The sequence below is a fragment of the Lontra canadensis genome, unplaced genomic scaffold (genome assembly GCF_010015895.1).
Source record: "Lontra canadensis isolate GAN:19392208 unplaced genomic scaffold, GSC_riverotter_1.0 scaffold139, whole genome shotgun sequence".
Classification (NCBI taxonomy): domain Eukaryota; kingdom Metazoa; phylum Chordata; class Mammalia; order Carnivora; family Mustelidae; genus Lontra; species Lontra canadensis.
In genome coordinates this window covers 369,702-392,933 of record NW_022631133.1, presented here as the reverse complement: position 1 = coordinate 392,933, position 23,232 = coordinate 369,702, and the positions used below count along the sequence as shown (strand labels likewise).

Genomic DNA, 23,232 nt, shown 5'->3' with positions numbered 1-23,232 from the left:
GTGCCCAGCGGAATGCTTTCCATTTGCATTATAACCCCAGTTCTTGGTTGGTGAGCGTTCTTTTGAGATATTCCTGCTCCTGTTTTGAGGACAATTAATATGGAGGTTATGCGATTAAACCAATCATCATAATTTGGGGTCGGGGCCCAGAAAAGAGGAGGGGGAGCAGTCTTGGTTGAGGCTCTAGGGAAGTCTGTGTAACGCGCTTCACTCCCATGGTTTTTCCATCTGCTGGATGGGGGTGTGGTAACACTTACCTCATACGCCCTTTGAATTGGCGGGATGCAGCCTGCGCCAGGCGTTTTTCTTGGGAGAAGGATTACAATTATGGCATTCGAAGTCCAAGTTTATATCTAGGGGATGTGATAATTGCTTGTCACTGTGCAATTTCTAATAAAAAGCGTTGTTTAAAACAGCAGATTGCAGAACAGGAAAAAAAAAATTGGGTGCAGTCACAGGAGATGAGCCTGAAAAATAATTACCAATTTATGAAGAGCCTGAGTGCCACCCGAGGGGGGTCTACCTTCCATTCCGTCGAACGCTTTATTTTCTTAAATATGCTCGTCAGAAGACTTGTGCTAGAGGATGCTGTGTGTCGAGGGCAAGCTCCGTTGCATTAAGTCAAACTTATTTTAGGGTAGACCTTCCATAGGCTAATACGCATGGGGGTTCTCTAAGAGGGCATTTTCTGTATTACTTCAAGTACAACGAGGTGGTAGGTATACAACGAAAATGAAACTGTTCTGCCTTGGCTCCTTTGGGTCACTTAATTTTCATATTCTGCGTATACGCGACACACCTGATGTTCATGGCCTCATATCCTATGTATCTAGGATCAATACATAGAGCGGGGTTCTGTCACCAAGTAAAATGAGTAGCCCTCAATTTTCTCATCCTTAAGAAGGAAACACAATAATACAGTATTTCAAGGGTTGAAGAGTTGGGAAGAGACGTGATCACGGAGCATTTTGGGACAGACTATTTTTCTTATTAATGTCAAATAGAAACAGGGTTACAAGTGAGAAAACAATAGGTGTAAAAGATGTCAAGGATTACTATCCAGTTATTGTGTAACTGTGACATCTTTGCTTAACTTTGCTGCCGTTCGTTTGTAGAGGGGATGATCCCACTTACCTTGAAAGGCTCGTGTCATCTGCCCGGCACCGTGACTGGGGGATCATAGAGTATTGCGGTTGAGAACAGAGGCGGGAGCCGCCTGCCTCCAGCCTGCCTGCACTTGAATCTCAACCCTGTCGCTTACGACATGGGGGATACATGCTCTGTGTGTGATATTAGGCAATTTAATTCATTTCTTTCTGTCTCAGTTTCCCTAGAAAACAGTAAGTATATTTATGTCCCAGAGGGCTGTGACGAGCATTAGAGCTAGAATAATTCCGGTTAGATATCAAGGGAAGTTAGCTGCTCTTATTCATTTATATTTTTTACATAATAGCAGGGAAGAGCTCAGGCCTGCCCTATTTCCCCCCAACCCTAGGCCGCAGCCGCTTGGCTAGTGGTTAGACCCTGTTTCCTCCTCCCCTCCCAAACTGAGCTCTGTTTTAGGGAGTACCTTCCCCAACCAAGTGACCAAGTTCCATAACTCTTGGGTTAGCCCCTCTGTCCTTCTCCAAACCCATTTAGTTTTATAAAAAATTCAGCAGTGCTTATTTTTTGTGTGGCTATGAATATACAATTACATTTATGTTCCTGGATGATTTGGATTTGAATCACTTTCTTTTTGGATTACCTCCAATGTTTGCCCATTCAGCTGAGGATCAGTTAAAACATTGAGGAATTCTTGACCTCTAGAATTTGGAAGAATGTAGAAGGGCAAACTGGAAGCGAGAATCCTACAGCATCCTGTATCAGGCAGTGTGGCAAGAGAGGAGGACCAGATCGACATGATAATCTGAGACAGTTGTCACATGGTTTGTTAGTAACATGACACACTGGTGTCACTCCGTCACCTTAGTGACAATTTAAAAAATCATAGTTTAAATAGATCACGTGCATGGCTGCCACTGTGATGTTATTTTGATTGCATCATTTCCCACATGTTAATGCAGTTTACCCTAATCATTGGACTGTGTGTCATCCTTAAATAGGCCAGTGAGGCATCAGTAAGCCAGTAAGGGCTTTTTTTTTTTTTTTTAAGATTTATTTGGGAAGAGAGAGAGTGAGTGCATGAGTGGGGCAGAAGGAGAGGGAGAGAGAGAATCCTCAAGCAGACTTCCCACTGAGTGTGGATCCCGAGGCAGGGCTCAATCTCAGGGCCCTGAGATCATGACCTGAGCTGAAATCAAGAGTCAGCCCCTTAACCGACTGAGCCACCCAGGAGCCCCAGCCAGCAAAGGCTTTCAAGGAGGACCTTTCGGGTAATCTGGCAAACACTTCCTGCTTCTTCAGACACTGGGACTCTGCAGGGATTCCATCAAAGAACAGAGAAGGAACAGGGAAGACACTCTTTGATCCAGTACTCATAATGGAGTCCAAGTTTTCATATTACTTCAGATCAGCAAAATCTATAGCTAAGCAAGTTAAGGCAGACTGAATAATCATAAGTAAGCTGTGTGTGCTTAAAATCGCTTATGATTTGTATTTCCTTTTGAGGACAATCCTCAACATCAGCAAGGTTTTTAAAAGATTAAGATATTTACATCAGCTTGGCTCTTCGATGACATACACATATATAATCTCCAGAGATGGAAGTCAGAGTTAAGAGCACTTTCCCTGTGAATACACCAAAGAGAGGGTATCAACCATGGAGTGTTCAATATTCGGACACAGAAAAATGTCTGGATGCAGAGAATTGTTGTGCTCAGCAGATGAAGAACAAAAGGTTGCTATTATTGGTGGCTTCTTATTTACATCCCTTCAAAATTATGTGCCAGTCTTTCTCAAGAACCATTCTAGGAATCATCTTATATAAAGTAGGATGTGTACGTAGGAGGTCGCTCACACAGGTGAGGGCACGGCTGTTTCGATGCAGCCTAATAGGTGGGGTTCCGTGTAACTGGTACACTCCCCCTAGAAAGAGATGACTTCAAGCAGATTTCTAGCAGCAAGGTTGGCATTAAATATACATGTGACTACAAGCTTCAAGGAGAGGAAAACCCCACTTGGAACAAAAAGGCCTTCAAGACTTAATTGTAAGAACTTCTCCAACTCAGAGAATATTTTCTTTCTACCAAGAAAACCACTTATACTCTTGTTTAATGTCCTAATTTAAAAAATAGAACCCTATGATTCAACAGTTGCCCAACTAGGTATTTACCCAAAGGCTACAAAACTACAGATTCAAAGGGGTACATTCAATATTTACAGCAACATTATCAACAATAGCCAAACTATGGAGAGTGCCCAAGTGCCCATTGACCAATAAATGGGTAAAAAAGATGTGGTATTTAAAGGATATATATATATATATATATATATATATATATATATATACACACATATATATATACACACATATATATACATATATATATATACATATATATACACACACACACACACATACATACACACACATATATATAAAATATATAAAAATACAACACACATACACACAATGCAATATTACTCAGCCATCAAAAAGAATGAAATCTTGCCATTTGCAATGACGAGGATGGAACTAGAGCATATTATGCTAAGTGAAATAAGTCAGACAAAGACAAATACCATATGATCTCAGTCATATGTGGAATTTAAGAAAATAAACAGATGAACATATGGGAAGAGGGGAAAAAGGAGAGGTAAACAAACTGTAAGAGCTCTTAATGTTAGAGAACAAACTGAGGGTTGATAGAGGGACGTGGGTTGGGGAGATGGGTGTGGGGGTTAAGGAGGGCCTGTGTTGTGATGAGTTCTGGGTGTTGTACGTAGGTGATGAATCACTGAATTCTCCAGAAACGAATACTGCACTGTATGTTAACTACCTAAAGTTTAAAATAAGAAATGGAAGACACTAAATTAACCTTTAATTTATATTCCATTTCTGGGTCTGTTTTCATTGTCCCTCTAATGCAAACTGTGCACCAAACACTATAAATCCTATATCTCACATATTGTCCAACAGACCATCTCACCCATGCAAAAGATGATGATGGATCTCATTTGGAAGCCAAAAGAGAAATACACATCAGTCATTTCCAGATAAGCATTAAAAATAATCCTTTAGGTTTCTCTGAACATAGCAGCATTATCTTAAGATAGAGCACAATCATGGAAGGGAAGAAGAATGCAAAACAAATGAAATTTTATACAAAACAAGAATTGGATATTTGTCTAGTATTACAGTGGTCCATAAATTAAAAAGACTTCCGTCAAATGTTGATTCCCAATTATATTTGTCTCCTGACCCATGACATAGATTTAAACGGACCCGTGGGTACTCGAAACAGATGCAGTGACCGTATGACACCCAGTCTACTTGTTTGCCTTCAAAGTGGCAGAAATTCAACCTCGAATCGGACTTAATTCTGCCTAAATCCCTAACATAACGAATAAAATGTCGCTTCCAATAAGATGAATGCCCAGATTTTTTTTTTTAAACAATCCAACAATAGATCCTCTATCAAGGACAGATATCTTGCCCCTTAACAGTATATTTATAATGAGAACCAAAATCAAACGATGCTTCAAGCAGATTCTCAGTTCCTAAAAACCGCTTCCGTTCGTAAGAAAAGCATCACTCTAGATGAAAACTCCTCATTAGTCAGTCTTGGTCTTATCTTAACGAGACATTCCTGCTTTCAATGAGGTCATGAAGATACCACCCGGGTACTTGCCACGTGCCTAGTACCTACACCCACCACTCTCTACACACTCCTAGTGCTTTTAAAAACCTTCCTTGCAACATTGAAAACCTTGTTATTTATATATTTGGAAGCAAGTCTGCTTATCCTTTAGAAAAGTCCTTGTAACACCTCTTATCTCTGTCAACCATCTCTCACTTTTTGAAGGACTTGAAGTAAGAGCAAGGCCTCGGCAACAAATTAATGTATCACGTGATTCAGTTTACATCTGCACGGTGGAACAGTTTACCTGTTATCTTGCATTTGGATCTAAAGTGTAATCTGAGAAGCAGAACTCACCCACCCCCTTCATTATAAAAATGAAAATGGAATCTTGTATGGAATTGTCAAATCACTATGTTGTACACCTGAAATCAATATAACATTTTACGTTGACTCAACTTCAATAGTAATAAAAAGTCAACAACCAGAATCTGTTAAAATCAGCATCTAATACTGACAAATGACATACATGTATCCTCATAAAAATTTCACCTTGCAGGGAAAAGAAGATCCCATCTGTACTGAAGTTCATTTCCTATTACTCCTTTAATTCTCTTATAATTAATAATTTACGAATACCCTTTGTCAAATGCTTTATATGCCAGGCTCTGTGTTCATCCAAAGACTTACTAGATGACCGATTCATCATCTCTACAAACCAAAGCATAAATGGATTAAAAATAACAAAATTGGACACAAATTCAGGTAACCATGTACCAAACCCAGTGAAAAGAATATGGTTCACCTTTTGGAGGCATTGTCTAAAATGACCCAGTCAGTCACAGTTGTCCTTCTTCTCGGCAATGACACACCAGTTGCCATGATCATTCCCTGAGCTCAGAACATGCAGCTCTGCCACGTGCTCCTTCAGCAGGCCGTAGAGCTCGCCTTCTCGAAACACGTGGTAGTAGCGCATAAAGGCTCTAGAATCCAAAACGCCGGGCTGTTGTTCTTCAACAGGAATCATCTCCTCCGAGTTGGAATCTGTGGAGTCAAGTGCAGAAATCCTTCTCAGGATTTTACTAGCAGAAGGGTGACCTTCCTCCGCATCATCCTCATTCACGCAGTTCTCACTAGTATTGGCGCCTTCCAGAAAATTCCCATCTCCGTTTCTCCTCACTTCTCCTTGTTGGTCCCCACGTAGATGTTTCCTTGTGGCTGGTGCTCTCAGCCACTCCAGTTGTTTCTGAGACGCCTCCACAAACACGTCTTCATCTAAACTTTGCTCTCTTGTTGAAAGTGGTTCTTGGTGTCCTAAGTCCAAGCTGGAGTGTCTGGAAGGCTGGATGGATATAGTGCTATTGGCCCAACCTTCTGTATTTTTCAAGGGTCTCGCTCTTTCAATTTGCTTCCTCAGAGTTGATTCATCCAAAGACCTAGAGAAAAACCAGGAGCGGAAAGATCTTCCTAATGTGTTATAGAATCCATTTTCTTCCTCCCCTTCTTTAGAAATTTCTGTACAACACGTTCCAGCCATCAGTGGCTCGTAGTCCATGCTGTGGGACCTCTGTGAATGACCCTGCTCTTTAAAACAAACAGAACAGCTACAGACTGAGCATGGAGGATGGTAGGGACGGCTTCTTTCTGGATGTGCACATGGCTTTCTCCCCGGCTGGCTGGGGTCTGAGAGAAGCCGCGAGCATAAGGCCCTGTTCCATGGAACGAGCACATCTTGCTTCTCAAAGTGCCTGTTCTTTTGTTCCATGGCCCACACGTAAATCATCAGCTGGCCTCCAGGAACTAAGACCCTGGCCATTTCTTTTATTGCTCTGATTCTTCTTTGTTTTGTAGAAAAATGATGTATGACTGAAAAAGAAAAAACTAGATCTCAGTATGTACACACATAAGTAAACCAATGCATTCAGATACTAGTATTTTCTGTACGATCTTGATGCAATTTCAACATGCAGGAAAACCTCCTCATTTTCTATGTGGCAGGACAGATGGTAGGAACAGCACAGCCTTGGTTTAGGGGAGACGTAATTTTTATCTCTGGCTCCTGTACTTTTTAGACAATCTGGGGCAATTATTTAACTTCTATGGATTTCAGGTTTTTTGCCTGTAATAAGACATTTAAATAATATGTCTGTTCCAAATCCTACTAGTTCCAAAATCCTATGAAATTTGTTAACTAGAAGGATAATTGGTGTGAATTAATGAAATTTTCATGGGAGCGCTACCTTAGGTAAGTTCTTTCCCTAGTGAAAGAACTATGAAATAATTCTTTGCTTTCATGAATGATTGGTACTTCTAAAGCACCAAAATGTTAGCGCCACTAATCAATGTTAATAAAATTAATAAAGCAAATAGAAGTGAATGTTAAAGGTTGTTTTTCTATTTAGATAATGCAAAGATAAGCCAGCCAAGTCCAAATCCAAATAAATGCTTATCATTTAAAAAAAATTGATACAAATTGGTTGTGTATGTATTTAACAAAAATCAACACCTATGTCATTGTTTTGCTTCCAATCCCTGCAAAGTTAAAGTAAGATTCAAATAGGACTGCCTTTATCCAGCTTTAAGTGTGTTATTAGGCATATTTTTTTTTAAAAGATTTTATTTATTTGTCAGAGAGAGAGGGAGAGAGAGTGAGCACAGGCAGACAGAATGGCAGGCAGAGGCAGAGGGAGAAGCAGGCTCCCTGCCGAGCAAGGAGCCCCATGTGGGACTCGATCCCAGGACGCTGGGATCATGACCTGAGCTGAAGGCAGCTGCTTAACCAACTGAGCCACCCAGGTGTCCCATGTTATTAGGCATATTTTAATCAAATAATCTGTGGAAAGCGCCAGTCTATTAGTTCCAAGAGGAGTTTGATCACGGTACCATGTCAAGAGAAACAATCAGATTGTTTTCCACCTGCAGGGGTATGGCCCACCCCATGTCTCAGGTAGGAAGTTGGTTCTAAGGGGAGTCTGGACACTGCTACACAGGTATGTGTAGTGAGGGAGAGGAGAGATGGAGGGGAGGCCAGGACGGCTCCTAAAACCCTCAGCATAATCCAGGTGCTAGTGGTGGTTTTAAATCTCTAGTTTACCTGCCGCAGAGAGAGAGCAAATTTCCATCCCCTACCCCCGTCCCCACAGAGCCATTAATAATGGATCATTTGAAAGCTTACATTTTGAGAGACAGAGTCTAGGTCACTAAGCTAAAAGGAGGCACAGAGGTCAGGGGGACAAAGACTTAAGATGATGCTAATGTTCATATCTAGGACTATTCATGGCTGTTCATATCTCCCATGACTTGCACCTAATTCACTGGAGAACTTCTGTGGGTGTATCTTCTAAATATGGTCAGTCCTTGTGATCTGTGAAGTCTGTATTTGCAAATTTTGCTACTTGCCAAAATATACTTGTAGCCCCCTTGTAACACTCTCAGTGTTTTCGTGGTCATTTGCTGACATGCCCATGGTGGCAAAAAACTCCAGCGTGTACCTTCCCAGCTGAGATCAAACCAGGTGACCCCTGCTTCCTTGTTCTGTCTTGCCTCCTGTCAACACGTGTCCTTTCATGGTCTATTTAGTGCCATGTTTTTTTGCATTTTGTGCATTTTGTGTGTGATTTCGCTGCTTAAAATGATCCCTGAGCATAGTGCATGAGAAGGCGGGATATGTCTCAGAGAGAAAATAGAGGGGTTATAGAAGCTTTGTTCGGGCTGTTGGCATGAGCTCAAATTAAATGAGTTTTCTTTAGGGGCACCTGAGTGGCTCAGTCGGTTGATCATCGAACTCCTGATTTCTGCTCGGGTCATGATCTCGGGGTTGTGGGATGGAGCCCTGCCTCAAGGCTCTAGGCTGGCATGGAGTTTGCCTGGGATTCTCCCTCTCCCTCTGCACGCCCCCCCCTCCCCACTGCTTGCTCATTCTCTGAGAAAAAAAAAATACATGGAAATTAAAAAATAAAGAATATATCTAAAAAATAAGTTGTCTTTAAACAGAGACACATGTAAAACAAGGCTGTTTATTAATCAGTTGACAAAAATGCTACCACCAGAGGCTCACGGGAACTTAGTCCGGTAGTTCCCCTGGGAGCCATGGCTCCATATTCACTATGAAATGTTCACAGAGACTTAACAGAATAAAATTACTATGAATAATGAGAGTTGACATGTTCCTTTTGGGCCCCCCCCCAAAAAAAGCATCTTTAAAACTGGACTACTTTAATATAATAATCTCTTTTAGCAGATTCAGACAGAAGTCTTCAACATTTCAGGATTCTGGGCTTCAAGAGAAGTCTTTTTAAAGGAGGAAAAACTTCGTATTTTTTAAACATTTGTTCTGTGATGATTCATTTTTTTAAAATATTTTGTTCAAAGATTTATTTATTTGCCACAGAGAGAGAGCTGCAGGCAGAGGGAGAAGCAGGCTCCCCACTAAGCAGGGAGTCTGATGCAGGACTTGATCCCACGACCCTGGGATCATGACATGAACCGAAGGCAGTTGCTTAACCAACTGAACCACCCAGGCGTCCTATGATGACTCATTTTTAATAGCATAATATCACCCAGGAAATATCTCAATATTTTAGATTGTTGTTAGTTTTTTTAAAGATTTTATTTATTTATTTGAGAGAGAGAGAGAGAGAATACTAGCAAGGGAAAGGAAGAAGGACAAGCAGACTCTCCACTGAGCAGGGAGCCTGCTATGAGGCTAGACCCCAGGGCCCCAAGGTCATGACCTGAGCCCAGGTCAGATGCTTAATCAACTGAGCCACCTAGGCACTCCTATATTGTTTTATGTTTATATTTTACATGTAATACTAAGTAACCATTAGGCCAATTTTTTGGGGAAAAGTTTACAACTGAAGTTTACAACTTCATTATATTAAAAATGTATTATATATGCACATATGTATATTCTATTTTAAAACATTATAAACGTAGCCAAAATGGGATGTGAGATACATTTACGTCAATTATGTCAGGAAACTATACTGAATCTTTAACGGATAAAAAAAATCCCCTTTTGTTGTAAAAATCATAATCACAACTTAAAGGCAAAAAGAACACAATAGAGGGATCCTATAGCAATGTGTTCCTGCTGAGACCCCAGAAAATAGGCAGGTTGAATTCAATTACTGGATTCTAGAACTAAATGGGAAGTTACACAAGATCGTCTTTAAAGTCCTGTTATATATTGATATTTTATGACATATTGTTATGTAGCTTTCAAGTGTACAGGTCTCATCTCTGTGGAGAAGCATTCAGAATCAAGAGGTTTAGCATAAAGCAGGGCGTTCCAATCTCAGCACTCCTGACATTTTGGGCTACATAATTCTTTGTTGTAGGAGGCCACCCACTAGGGGCAACAGGTTGTACATACACACACATCCAACTGAGCCAGCCGAAAATGTCTCCAGATGTGGACAGGTGTCCCCCTAAGGCTGGCGGGGGCAACATCACCCCAAGTTGAGAACCACTGACATAGAGTAAATGGCTGATTGGCCCTGTTTTAATATATCACTAAATTTTCATAGACTTGTCAAGCTGTTCTAAAAGTAAGTGGAAAGCGTGTTTCTTTTTGCAATCTGCCAATAAAACACAATGAACGTATCATTAGGTATGATGCTTACCTTTCAAATTATTATTATTGAGACATCGAAAAGCAAAAAATATATATTTCTTCATGTGAAGATTAGCAAAAAGTGCCAACATACAGAATTCTAAACAGGGAAGTAAATATATATGGACATAAGACAGACAAACTATCAAAGTTTTTCATAATATGGTTCTAAATGTGAAACCCAGCTGAAAATGATGCGTCACGTTATAGTTACAGTTCCTAAAATACATGGTGTGTTTCCACCCAAGGAAGCATTTTTCTTCAGAAGATGGCAACCAGGTGTGCTACATTTCTCCTGCGGACAAAGGGTGAGACTTCTGTTGAGAGTTGACAAAAGCTTAACTGTGTGTGCACGGAGTGTTTCCCGGACGCAGGAAAGCTGGGCAGTAACCCCCCCCACCCCGCACCTGTGCCTCAGTTGCACGGCCTGGACGCAGGGAGCCTCGCAGACTCTCAAACTAATGCCAACAAACAAAAAGAGTGGAGAATCCACTTCTCTGACCTTCCACGATTTCTCGTTCCTTAGGTGAGATGACCAACAACCCCAAAACTTTCTTTCCACTCAAGATTCAAAACACTGTAATGAGTTGCTTGGTGTAGCAGGAATCCTTTCTCTTCATGTTTAGGCCCCAAGTGGACTTCACAGTTTCAACAGCAAATAAGCGGGGCTGTCCTAGAGTGGGTTTCCATGGCAACCGTCTCCTGCCTGTCCTAAGGACATTCCGGGCTGTGGCGTCCAGGCCTGCCTTCCCACGTTAAGCAGAGATACAGTCCCCATCTAAGGTCAAACAGATGGAGTCCTCATTTCCTTCAGGAGAGAGCAGTCTTACTCTGTATTTTTTCTGATAATGAGTTTTTAATCTGATCACTTTTATGCAGGCTCACCTTGCTTTGACGAAGTTTGTTAGAGTCAAACAGATTCATTTTTTGAGTGGATAGGAGCAAATGATTTGCTTGGCCAAAGATTGTCCTCGTTGCAAAAAAGAAAGTGCTGCACGTTTCCCTGGCGTATTTAAATATGACTAATGTACTAGGTTTCAGGATTACGCGTACGGGGTAAAATGAGCCTTACCTGTGTATGTTTCAGGTACGGGCTTTTGTTGTTTCTTTTCGTCTGTGGCCTGTGTGTGTGTATGGCACTCTTGCTGGGAGTGGCACATTCCCTGGACTTCTGAACAATCTGGCATTAAGAGAGCTGACAGGCTTTATAAAAACAATGCTGTCTGGGACCCGGTGGGGCCATCTTCCCCGGTGCCCTCGCCCCAGTGAGCGGTAGGTTACTCCACACATCCTGCCTGGTGACCTTCAGTGCATCAGTTTTTAGCATCTACTAATAAGGGACACACTTGTGACCTAAAGTTGGTACTATGACTTTTAATGTTCTACTTCATGTTGGAAAAATCTGGCTTCATTTCAGTATACCAAAGTACAAAATATTTCAGTGGGTAAAATTCCCCTATTTCTTCCTTACTCGTAAGTATAAGAAATGGAAAGGAGTCATCGGAGAGAACACAACACCAGTTTAAAGGTTTGACTCATTAATACGATCCTGTGTACCACCATTAAGAACCTTTGAGATTAGTCCAATAATCCAGTTGGAATTTTTTTTTAAATGAGATTACATGAATCACATAGACATTGCGACAAAGAATGCATGTTGAGTTGCGAGAAGGGCCTCCACCACGTAAGGTCATTCTCAAGGTGAAGAGGGAATGTGTGCCCAGGCTGCCTTACCTCCTATGGAGATGATGGCATCCAAGCCCTGATCTCGGAAGGGGAGATGGAGGTTGTCACATACCATGACTTCACATCCTCTATTCCGGGCGATCTCCACCAATGGCCCACAGTAGTCACAGCCCAGGGCATACACCTGGCTGTTCACTTTCAGATACTTTCCAGTCCCACAACCTGTAAGAGAAAAGCCTGTGTTACGTGCCGTCCTTTCTGGGAAGTGGAACATTCAGTTTTTCTTATGACAAGTGGGAGAAATAACTTCGTATTAATGAACCAAGACCGACGAGAGCACGGCATGAAGGTACTCACAACAGCCAAAGAAAGACCTTCAGAGGGCACTTACAGGTTTTCATTTGTAACAGAAGAGGGAGAGGAATCAGGAAAAAGAAAATGATATTTATCAAACATTTAATGAGGCTGTGCCCGCAGGGTTTAGTGTGCTAGCACAACCAAAGACTGTTAGCTGGCCCACAGCAGGAGAAGAGAGTTGCTAGGACCCCAGGAGTGGGGCTCAGTCCTGTACAAAAGCTGCCTTCACATACATATTCCGTTATACAAAGGTCTGTACGTGATAGTGTTTATTTTCATATTATCTCTCCAGACATTTTTAAAAAGATTTTATTTATTTTACAAATTGAGAGAGAAAGAGCACAAGCAGAGGGAGCTGCAGGCAAAGGGAGAGAGAGAAGCAGGTTCCCCACTGAGCAGAGAGCCCCACTGTGGGATTTGATCCGAGGACCCTGGGATCACGACCTGAGCCAAAGCAGATGCTTAACTCACTGAGCCACCCAAGGCGCTCCTCTTCCCACTTGCTTTCTGTGTAAAACAAACTACTGCCCAACCTTTTTTCATTGGCTATAAATAAAATAATTTATACAATAAAACATGCTTTTCAAAAATGCTGAATTTGAATGGAAAGGGAATTTCAGGGCACCTGGGTGGCTCAGTCGGTGAAGCGTCTGCCTTCAGCTCGGGTCATGATCCCAGGATTCTGGGATGGAGCCCCGCATCCGGCTCCCTGCTCAGCGGGGAGTCTGCTTCTCTCTCTCCCCCTGCCTGTAGCTCCCCCTGCTTCTGTGCTCTCTCTCTCTCTGTCAAATAAATAAATTTAAAAAATCCTAAAAAAAAAAAGAAAGAAAGAAAGAAAGGGAATTTCAATATCTTGCGTCCAATCTAATGTCAGTTCTAGGTTTTAAACGATCTCTATTGACTCAGTATGCAACTCTTAGAACTACTTTCTTCTTAGACCATTTTTAACATTCATTTTCTGGTGGCAGAGACCCAAAGAATTCAATATTTATCTAGACCAATCAGATCTGATACTACAATGAGGAGGAAGTACTAGGAGTGAGCAATCATTTTGAAACAAAGCCTTCTAGGATCTGATACCTAGTATCATATTTCCACAGACATAGCAGCTAATTCCTTTTCCAGAAATATTTAAAGATATCATTAGAGCTGATATTCGTGCCTACTGGAATTAGCTCTAGATTTTTCTCCCTGAAAAAAAAATCTACCACTGTTCAAGGATGTTTAGTTTACTGCTTCTGAAATATGTCACAATGCTCTAATAACTCCCTCTTAATAGGCCATTCAAAATTATATGAGACACTAAAAGCATAATTAAAGTTCACCAATGCAGATGAGACAGTGGTGAGTCTGTGAATAAAAAATAAGATTCCCAATGTGATTATTTCAGTGTAACAATTGGGGTCTTAGAAATAGTTTAGATCTCATAGCCACTGTTCCCAAGAATGCTTATGAGAAAAAGTAACCAATATTTGAGGGGAGTTATGGGGAAAATAGGAATCACAAAGTGTTTTAAAATGGCAGCCTGAGTATTTCAAAGATGATGGTCATAGTTGAAGAAAAATAGTCTTGCAAATCCATTTGCTTTTTCAATTTAATTGGCTCAGGGGATATGTTTAGAAAAATGGAAACTTACAGAGACACAAAGGAAGAACAGGTTCCTGAGAAACTGCTGGTTATGGGGGGTGGGAGGGGGAGGATGGGTGAAACTGACGAAGGGGATTAGGAGTCCAAGTATAATGATGAGCACTGACCAGTGTATAGAACAGCTGAATCATTACATTGTGCACCTAAAACTAATATAACACTGTCCATCAATGAGGCCGGAATTAAAAGCAAAACAAAAAAAAAATAGGTTTGTGGACCATTCAAGCTAGAGGGAGGTGTTCCGAGGGCATCAGGCATACTGAACCCACTTGGGCCTTTTCAAATCTCATCATCTCCTGAAAGGCTTCTGGGTCCCGTGTACCCTTGATTTATCCCATATTTACTGATTTATTTTTTAAGATTTCATTTGTCAGAGAGAGAGAGAGCACAAGCAGGGGAGCAGCAGAGGAAGAGGGAGAAGCAGACTCCCCGCTGAGCAGGGAGCCCGATGCAGAACTCCATCCTAGGACCCTGGGATAGTGACCTGAGCCAAAGGCAGACGCTTCACCAACTGAGCCACCCAGGCGCATCCCAGTTGCAGATTCATTTCCGATGGCACTCAGCCTTAAGGATGGTGGCGGATCTCCCAAATATGATGCCATTATTTATTTTCCAGCTGCACACACTGGGATGCCAGAGTGAGGAAGATTTTATCCTAATGAGATGGGGAATACTGCCAAGCCTAGTGACCCCATTATCTTAAATGTGCAAGAAGCACATCAGAACATTTCTGATACTGTGGCAAGCTCCAGTACACAACGCTCATGCTGCTTTACAAAATCTCATGAAAGGACAACCTTCCGTGGTATTGAAGCGAGCTAACAGAAAGTGTTTGCAGGCTTGCATTCCCTCTTTTTTTCCATTCTGCACCACACTCAGAGTAGAAAACAGATACTTGCCCCAGTTGCACAAAATGTTTTGGCGCATGGTGCGCAAGTGTTTGCTAGAAATAACTAATCTGAATGTTTCCTCTCAAGTTTGTAGGAACAACAACATTTTTTAAATTAAGAGGCTTTTGTTTGTTTTTTGCTAAGACTATCATGTGAAAGAGGATTCTCTTTTCCCAGGGGAAAGAGAAGAAAAAAAATATATATATAGTCTATTTCCCATTTTATACATTACTTTTTTCTTTTTTTTTTTTTTTAAGATTTTTATTTATTTACTTGACAGACAGAGATCACAAGTAGGCAGAGAGGCAGGCAGAGAGAGAGAGAGGAGGAAACAGGCTCCCCGTGGAGCAGAGAGCCCAATGCAGGGCTCAATCCCAGGACCCTGGGATCATGACCTGAGCCGAAGGCAGAGGCTTTAACCCACTGAGCCACCCAGGTGCCCCCATTTTATACATTTCTTTAAAACCAGAGAAGAAGGGATATGTTTTATTCTGTAGGCATATTCTGTTCCTGGCCACAAATCAGAGGGTCTACATTTTCATTGACTCAATGAAGGAATGGCAAATAGAGAATGACTTAGCGAATCAAATTTGAGCACAGAGACTGGGAATAAGAACATACAGCCAAGAGGTAAAGGGAATCTTAATTATTGAAAAGTTCATTTTTATTATGTACCCCCAAAGGCAATACTATTCAATACTATTGGGACAGACATTTGTCTCTGATGTCAGGTAAAAAAGTAACCTTCTCAAAAAGAATCAGGCTCCGGTCTTATTCCTGCTTCCTAAACTAATCTAAGTAAAACTCTCAAACCCCAGAACACCCTCCATGCCCCATCTAATGTCCTTAGTGACTAGCCCATTTTAGGTAATGGCATTGCCACAACTGCACAGATCCTAGCATTTCCTGAGAGACTTGGGATTTCTTCTGTCTTTGAATCATCGAAGTTCTTTTCACTTAGACTCTAGTTCCTGTTTACTTAATTCCTGATACCTGCCCTGAAGACTTGGTTGCATCAGGAACCCGTCCCCCACATCTCAGCAAATCAGCTCAACTGGGGAATCGGGGGAGGAGGTTAATAAAATTTTAGTCAACTGAAAGTTGCACTGCCTAAATAGTGAAAACAGCCTAGGATATTACTGCATGGGCAACTGGAACCCAATTACCTCCAGATGTTTATTACTTATGCAAAGTTTTACTAGTAATTATGTATAAATTGCTAATCTAATGATCGGTCAAGTTGCCAACATAACAAACAATTGATTTTAGTGAAGTGGAAAACCTAGAAAGAAAAACATTTCCTTTTGGGGATAGTCAAATTATCTTACTTTCTTTTTTTTTTTTTTTTAGATTTTATTTACTTATTTGTCAGAGAAGGAGAATGAGAGAGAGAGAGAGAGAAAGAGCACACAAGCAGGGGGAGCAGCAGGCAGAGGGAGAAGCAGGCAAGGAGCTCAATGTGGGACTGGATCCCATGACCCTGGGATCATGACCTGGACCAAAGGCAGATGCTTAACCAACTGAGCCACCCAGGTGTCCTGGTCCTACCTTCCTTTCTTCTAATCTCCTTGGTCTTCTTTCTTTTCTTTTCATTTATTTTTTTCTTTAACTTCACTTTTATTTAAAAATCTATCTTTTGGGAAACATGGGTGGCTCAGTCAGTTAAGCATCTGACTCTTGGTTTCAGCTCAGGTCATGATCTCCGGGTCCTGGGATTGAGTCCCACATTGGGCTCCATGCTGGGCTTGGAGTCTGCTTAGAATTCTCTCTCTGTCCCTCTCTCAACTCTCAATCTCTTTCTCCCTAGAAAATGCCTCTCTTGATCTAAAGTAAGTAAGATCTTTATTTTATTTTTTTTTTAAATATTTTATTTATTTACTTGACAGAGAAAATCACAAGTAGGCAGAGAGGCAGGCAGAGAGAGAGGGGAAGCAGGCTCCCTGCCGAGCAGAGAGCCTGACGGGAGGGCTTGATTCCAGGACCCTGAGAACATGAACTGAGCCGAAGGCAGTGGCTTATCCCACTGAGCCACCCAGGTGCCCAAAAGTAAATAAGATCTTTAAAAAAGAAAAACAAAAAAACAACAACCCCTTCATTGTGTAATCAAAGTAGTACAATTTGTTTATTGAGTAGTAAAAAAAAAAAGTAAAAGCACAAAATTCAAAAGATACAAATGGGTAAAGAAATATTTGCTAGATATTATTATGGAGTTGCACAGGGGCTTCTAAGGAATATTATTTGCACCATAATTTGCAGTAGCACAATAGAGCAGACAACATAGGTCAGTTAACATGGTGCTATGATCAGAGGCTGCTATGTAGGTTTTAATAGGAGGCAGCTCTAGAAGTACAAACATGGAGTGATCTCCACAATATATGAGAGGAAACAAAAGCTACGTGTGTAAAAGTTTATATTACAGACCACCATCTGTGTAATCAAAAAAGGAGAATTCACCCATAGCTTCTACTTAAATGTCTCAGGATCATACAAGAAGCTAATTGCTTCTGGCATGGGTTAACTTTGTGCTGTAGGACTGGGATGGTGTAGTTTTTACTGAATACCCTTTGGTACCTTTGTTATTGAGCCATGTAAGGTCATCACCTAGCAAAACAATCTTAAGCGATCGGTATGCCTCCTTTTTTGAATTGTTTGTTCTTATCCTTTCTTTTTTTTGGAAATTTTGGTCCTATTCTTTCATACTGACTTTGAAGAATGTCTGTAGATTAAGAAAGTTATCTAATTTTCTATCAGATAAGTTGTAGATATTTTATTTTATTTTTTTAAATATTTTATTTATTTGACAGAGAGAGAGAGAGAGATCACAAGTAGGCAGAGCAGCAGGCAGAGAGAGAGAGGAAGCAGGCTCCCCGCTGAGCAGAGAGTCCGATGTGGGACTCGATCCCAGGACCCTGAGACCATGACCTGAGCGGAAGGCAGAGGTTTAACCCACTGAGCCACCCAAGTGCCCCAGTTGTAGATATTTTAAATTTTTGTTTCATTTATATATTTGTCTAGATTTTTGCCTTGTAGAACTTACAACTTTTCATACGGTCAAAGATATCGATACAGTCGATCTTCTTTACTCACAGGTTCCATATTTGCATATTCACCTACTTGATAAAGTTTATGACCAACCCCCCCACCCAGCCCACGTCAATGCTCAAATACTTGGGCAGTGGTTCACCGACAAGCCTGTTCACACAGCAGCAACCAGTCTGGAAAAATCCGAGTTGCCTGAGGTGCCTGACCTGTGTCTTATTTCAGTTCTCATCCTATCAACAAGGACCCTCTACGTAGTCTATTTAGGACCACAGTTTTTGCATTTTTGTGCTTTGTGTTAGTGACGTCATGGTTTTGGATGACGGTGGATGGGTATAGGGTTCAAGCGCTGTGAGGGGTTCCTAAGCCCAGGATGGCTATGACAAGCTTAATGGACAAGATATGTGTGCTCAGGAAACTCTGTTCAGGCATGAGTTATGGTGTGTTGGCCTTGAGTTCAGTGTTAAAGATCCATACTATATAGTCATGGTGTGTCTTTAAGTAGACAGAAGCATGAAACAAGGATAGGTGTTGATCATTGACAAGAATGCTGTGACCAGAGACTCACAGGAACCTGAGCCTGCATTTCCTCTAGGGACAGTAATTCAGAATTCATGAAGTTAATGTTCATGGCAATTTTATCAACTTAACCTAGGGACTGTGAATAATGACAGCTTGAATAATGACAATTGTCTTTTATGATTTCTGACTTTCCTTGGTGTTACACAGAGAAGGGGTTTTTGCCTCTGAGGATATTTTTTAAAATGATCTAGTCAGTCATCTAATCCTATAACGATTTTGTTTTCTCAGACTTAAATCTTTGCTTCATTTGGATTTTGGGGGGTAAGGCATGAGAAAGCATATAATTACACTGTTGTCCCAAAGCTACTTATGGATTGGCTCCTTTTCTTCCTAACTGATTTTAAGATTCTGGCACTTTGCTGATCTTGTAGGTGGTAAGAGCTCCAAATTCACTGTTCTTCTGAAACCACAGTTAATTTTTAAAAGTTGACATGATAGAAACAGTTTTCAAAGTCTCTCTATTTCTACATGAACTGTTCCCCTTTCCCAGATCCCACCCTACTCATACCATCTTTAGTATGCTAAAAGCCATGGACACACATCTGTTTCTCTTACTAATATTTAGAGTAAATTTTTTAGAGTAAATGTCAAATCAGATGGGATTGGTAACTGCAGATGTAGGACTCTTCTGGGCACAGTCTGCACGCGGTTGCTGGAAAGCAGTTTTGGGTGGCTGTGCCTTGAGTTGGAATCCTAGCATTTCTTACACCTTACTCTTAGATCTACTGGATTGTGGTTTACCACTCCTTGATTCAGAAAGGTACTGAGCCAAAGTCCTCCAGACAAATCTGTGATTATGAAGCTATGATCTAATTAAAGATAGGCTCTAATAAGGAAAGACCTACAGAAGCATTAAGGGAAAGGATCTATGAGACTAATAAGAGGTTAGGGGACCTCTTGTATCATCCCACAATTCTGGATCTTCTGTAGAAGACATGAGAGCCTGTAAAGGTGAACCACCAACTGTTATTTATAAATGTGAATGTTTGCAAATTTTAAATGGTCAATTTCGCCTGCAGTCATTTCAGTCATGATTTATTCATTCAATGCCAGGTCAGTTTCGTTGGAAGATGTGCACAGAGGCTCTTGAAAAGGTCGCCACTGTGTACATATAGATGTCAGAAAGTTTCCTACTTCCTGACTTGATGAATTTCTGCTATAAGGTTGAATAGTCTAGGTACTGGCAGGCCAAGGACACAATTTCAGGCTTCTGGTTAGACCAGAAATGTAAAACGCATCTGAAAAGGAAAGGTACAATAGAACATATTTCCAACCACAAGGCACAAGCCTGGGTTACCTATGTCAGCGATGAGGCTGCCGGGTTTCTGCTCTTGGAGGAACTGGCGGACACGAGGCCAGGCTTTGCTCTGCAGGTCACCGAAGTAAGGTGCGGTGCTCTCATACACATCATGCACGTGTTGCTTCTCCAGCTGGGCAGCCTCATGATCCATCCTGGGAATGGGACCAGCCCAAGAAATGCAGGTTAGACTACGCACCAGAGACAGCTGACGGGGGATGTGCATTTCCTAAAGTTGGAAACCTACAAGCGTCAAGGTTGTACTGTCCTTACACTCTCTTGTACACTGCAGAGGACAAAACCTGCACCGTAACCCACCATAATTGTCCAGAGACTAGCAAATATACACAGTTTTTATCTGTAGATCTTCGAAAAATAATGGTTTGTAAATGAGCCAGTCACTGTAAGTTTCTGCGCAAGATCAATTCTTCATTTTGGAAGCATAGGTAAAAGGCTTACCAAATGGTTCACTCTGGATAAAACCATTCTGTCTAATGCTAAGTATGTTTTAAAATTTTATAACAGGTAGCTCATCACTCCAATCCAATCACAAAGCCGTATCGATTCTACCTTTTTAATGTTTTTGGATTACAACTATTTCTCTATTTCCGTACTGATTCTACTTTAGAAAAGGTGCTCATCTCCTGCCTGAATTACTTCCACAGTCTGTTAACAGCGTTTTTGTTTGTTTGTTTTATTCCCCTTCAATCCCTTTCCTTCACTTACACCACAGCTGGTTTTCTGAAACAGAAATCGAATTGTGCTGCTTCTCATCTTCAGAGGCATTTTCTAGCTTGTCCAATCAAGTTCAGGTGTCTTAGAAGGGCAGATAAGGCTTTTCTGATCTGGCCTTAACTTACCTCTTGAAGCCATTTCTCACCACCCTTCCCCCCATCAGATGAGCTGTTCCACTCAGTGAACCCTGGTCTCTCCCATGTGACATATTCTCTGCCTGATCCGGGGGCCTGAACAGACCCTGTGCTTTACCTGTGTTCATTCTCGACACACACATTGCCTCTTCCAGAAAGCCTTGTTTGACCTCTCATGCAGGATTAGGCAATCAAAAGGAGTGGGAAAATGTAAAAGCATTCTTAGAGGCCTCTGCTGTTTGGGGTTTAATCTTTTAATTATTCTCTTGAGGCCTGTCCATGAAGAGTATCCCAGGGAAGTGGCCAGGAGTCCAGGGTGTGGCTTTTTACCAGTCAATATAAAAGTTTTTTTTTTTTTAATTTTTAAAAAATTTCAGTGTTCCAGAATTCATTATTTATGCACCACACCCAGTGCTCCATTTTTAATTTTTAAAAAAGATTTTATTTATTTATTTGACAGAGATCACAAGTAGGCAGAGAGGCAGGCGGCTGTGTGGGGGAAGCAGGCTCTCCGCCAAGCAGAAGGCCTGATGCGGGGCTCAGTCCCAGGACCCTGAGATTATGACCCAAGCCGAAGGCAGAGGCTTAATCCAATGAGCCACCCAGGTGCCCCCAAAGTATTTTCAACCATTTAAGGGCCCTACTGCCCCTTGTATACTCCTGTGCATCTCATGCATACTTCAACAGATCCAAAGGGCTACAATAGTTTATTTGGTATTTTCATCTAGCAGTGGCAGGAAGATCCTCGAGATCAAGGGCTTGTCTTATTTAAAGCTGAATCCCCTGGAGCTGGCACACAGCAGACCCTCAATAAACGAATCAACAAACATAACCAGAATAGAATTTAATCCTGAGTACAGAAGGTGGCACTGGCTTTTCGAGAAGAGGGAGTAACCCTGAGGAGTATGGGAAGAGAGGGACTTTCCACTCACAAGCTGGCAGATGAGAGAGCCACAGGAGAAGGGCATAGTCTCCAGACAGCCCCTGTGTGCCTCTCCCCACCCTCCATCCTCTCACCACCCCCACCCTGGAAAGTAGGAAGCCCTTGAGTAAGATGCTGTCTCATTAGGAACTACAAAGTGCCTTTCCCTTCTTACTCCCCCTTGCATTTAAGAAATATCTTGTGGAGAGATGCTTTGAGACTACATAAATATCCTGTTTCTCAGAGTCTTGTCAGCTAATTTTAGCATCCTATCTCTCAGTGATTCTTGCCCAAAACAGTTAGTACTACAGTCATCACCAAATGATGATATTCTAATTCCATCATTCTTTCTCTTGCAAGGAGGAGCTGTTCAGGATTTACTCTTAAGAAAACAAATTAGCAGTAGACTCTCCTTAATTACCATGGACCTGCCCACAGCCCCTGCAAAAAATCTGGCAAACTCATAACAGAGTACACATCTCATCTGTGAGGTCTGACACAACTTCCACCCAAACTGGAAACAGCTTATGTTACTCCCTCAACTGCAATTTACAAAGTAAACATACGGCTGTCTATAACTGCCTCCACAGCAGAAAGACCCAAACACGGAGTGCCTTTCTTTTTAATCAAAATCTCCATAAACTTAAGTCTCTTTAACATTTTCCCCCTGGAGGAATCAAATCAGGCAATGCAATTTTGAGGAACCCCAGAACAAATACATTTAACTTTCTTGTATTTGCACACGTTAAGTGGCAAACAACATAAACTCGATTATCTTCAATAGGCTGCAGCTATAAGCTCAGAATTTGTAGTATCTGAACAGCACCCTTTGGAGACCTTCCTCTAAGTCCTCTCCCAAATTGCTTAGCCTCTACGGTAAACAAAGAGCTATTTTAAAGTGTGTGAACAACAGAAATCCATTTTGTTTTTACTGTATTTTACAGTTAAGATTATATATTGCAGAGTAAAGACCTGACTGTGAAACTGATTTGTAGAGTCGGGGCTCTCCCATGTGATATTTTTTTAACACAGGATTTAAATTTCCTGTAATATTTTTCATGTAGATTTTATACATAGAGGAGAATTCCTTGAGAATCCTTCTGAATGAGGTAATGTGATTAAGTTTGTGAGATTAGTACTAAAACACAGGGTTCAAGGGGAACCTAGGGAGATAGGGTTTCGTTTAGCCAGGCTTCTTAACCTGTGTGCTGTAAAACTCTAGGCCCTTGTAGCTAGCTAACTGATGCCTGCTGGTGAGTCAGAAGAGAAGGCAAAATAATTTGAAAGGTAAGGAGAAGACAGAGGAAGTGGACCACTGAAAATTCAAAGAACTGATTTGGGTCTTACTTGAAGTGCCATGGGAAGTAGAAAGTTCTCATTGGTAGATGGGTTGGGGGTGGGTAACATGATTGGATTTACAATATTTACAGTTTTAAAAGACTGACCTTGCCGTATCTAATTCTAAGGAGACTAGAGTAGCTATTATTTATATTTGTCCAACCATGTTCACCAGTCCCCTCATTCTGATAATTTTTATCTTGTCCTTCCTAGATGGGCATGTGACCCAGGCCTGGCCGATCATGG

The 23,232-nt window shown here is 41.3% G+C and overlaps 1 protein-coding gene across 4 annotated transcripts in view; it reads right to left on the bottom strand.

Annotated features, from left to right (window-relative positions):
* Window positions 1–3,975: 3,975 nt before the first annotated feature.
* Window positions 3,976–23,232, bottom strand: part of TRMT9B (tRNA methyltransferase 9B (putative)) — a 59,588-nt gene continuing 40,331 nt past the window's right edge. For 3 of the 4 annotated variants that reach the window (XM_032843401.1, XM_032843400.1, XM_032843399.1), the window contains exons 3-5: window positions 19,858–20,012; window positions 12,094–12,267; window positions 3,976–6,608 (exon numbers count right to left, since the gene is read on the bottom strand). In XM_032843401.1, the coding sequence (XP_032699292.1) occupies window positions 5,578–6,608; window positions 12,094–12,267; window positions 19,858–20,011 (1,359 nt within the window). In that variant the 5' untranslated portion in view covers window position 20,012 and the 3' untranslated portion in view covers window positions 3,976–5,577. The remainder of the gene's footprint in view (window positions 6,609–12,093; window positions 12,268–19,857; window positions 20,013–23,232) is intronic. The other variant, XM_032843402.1, reaches the window with a different exon arrangement.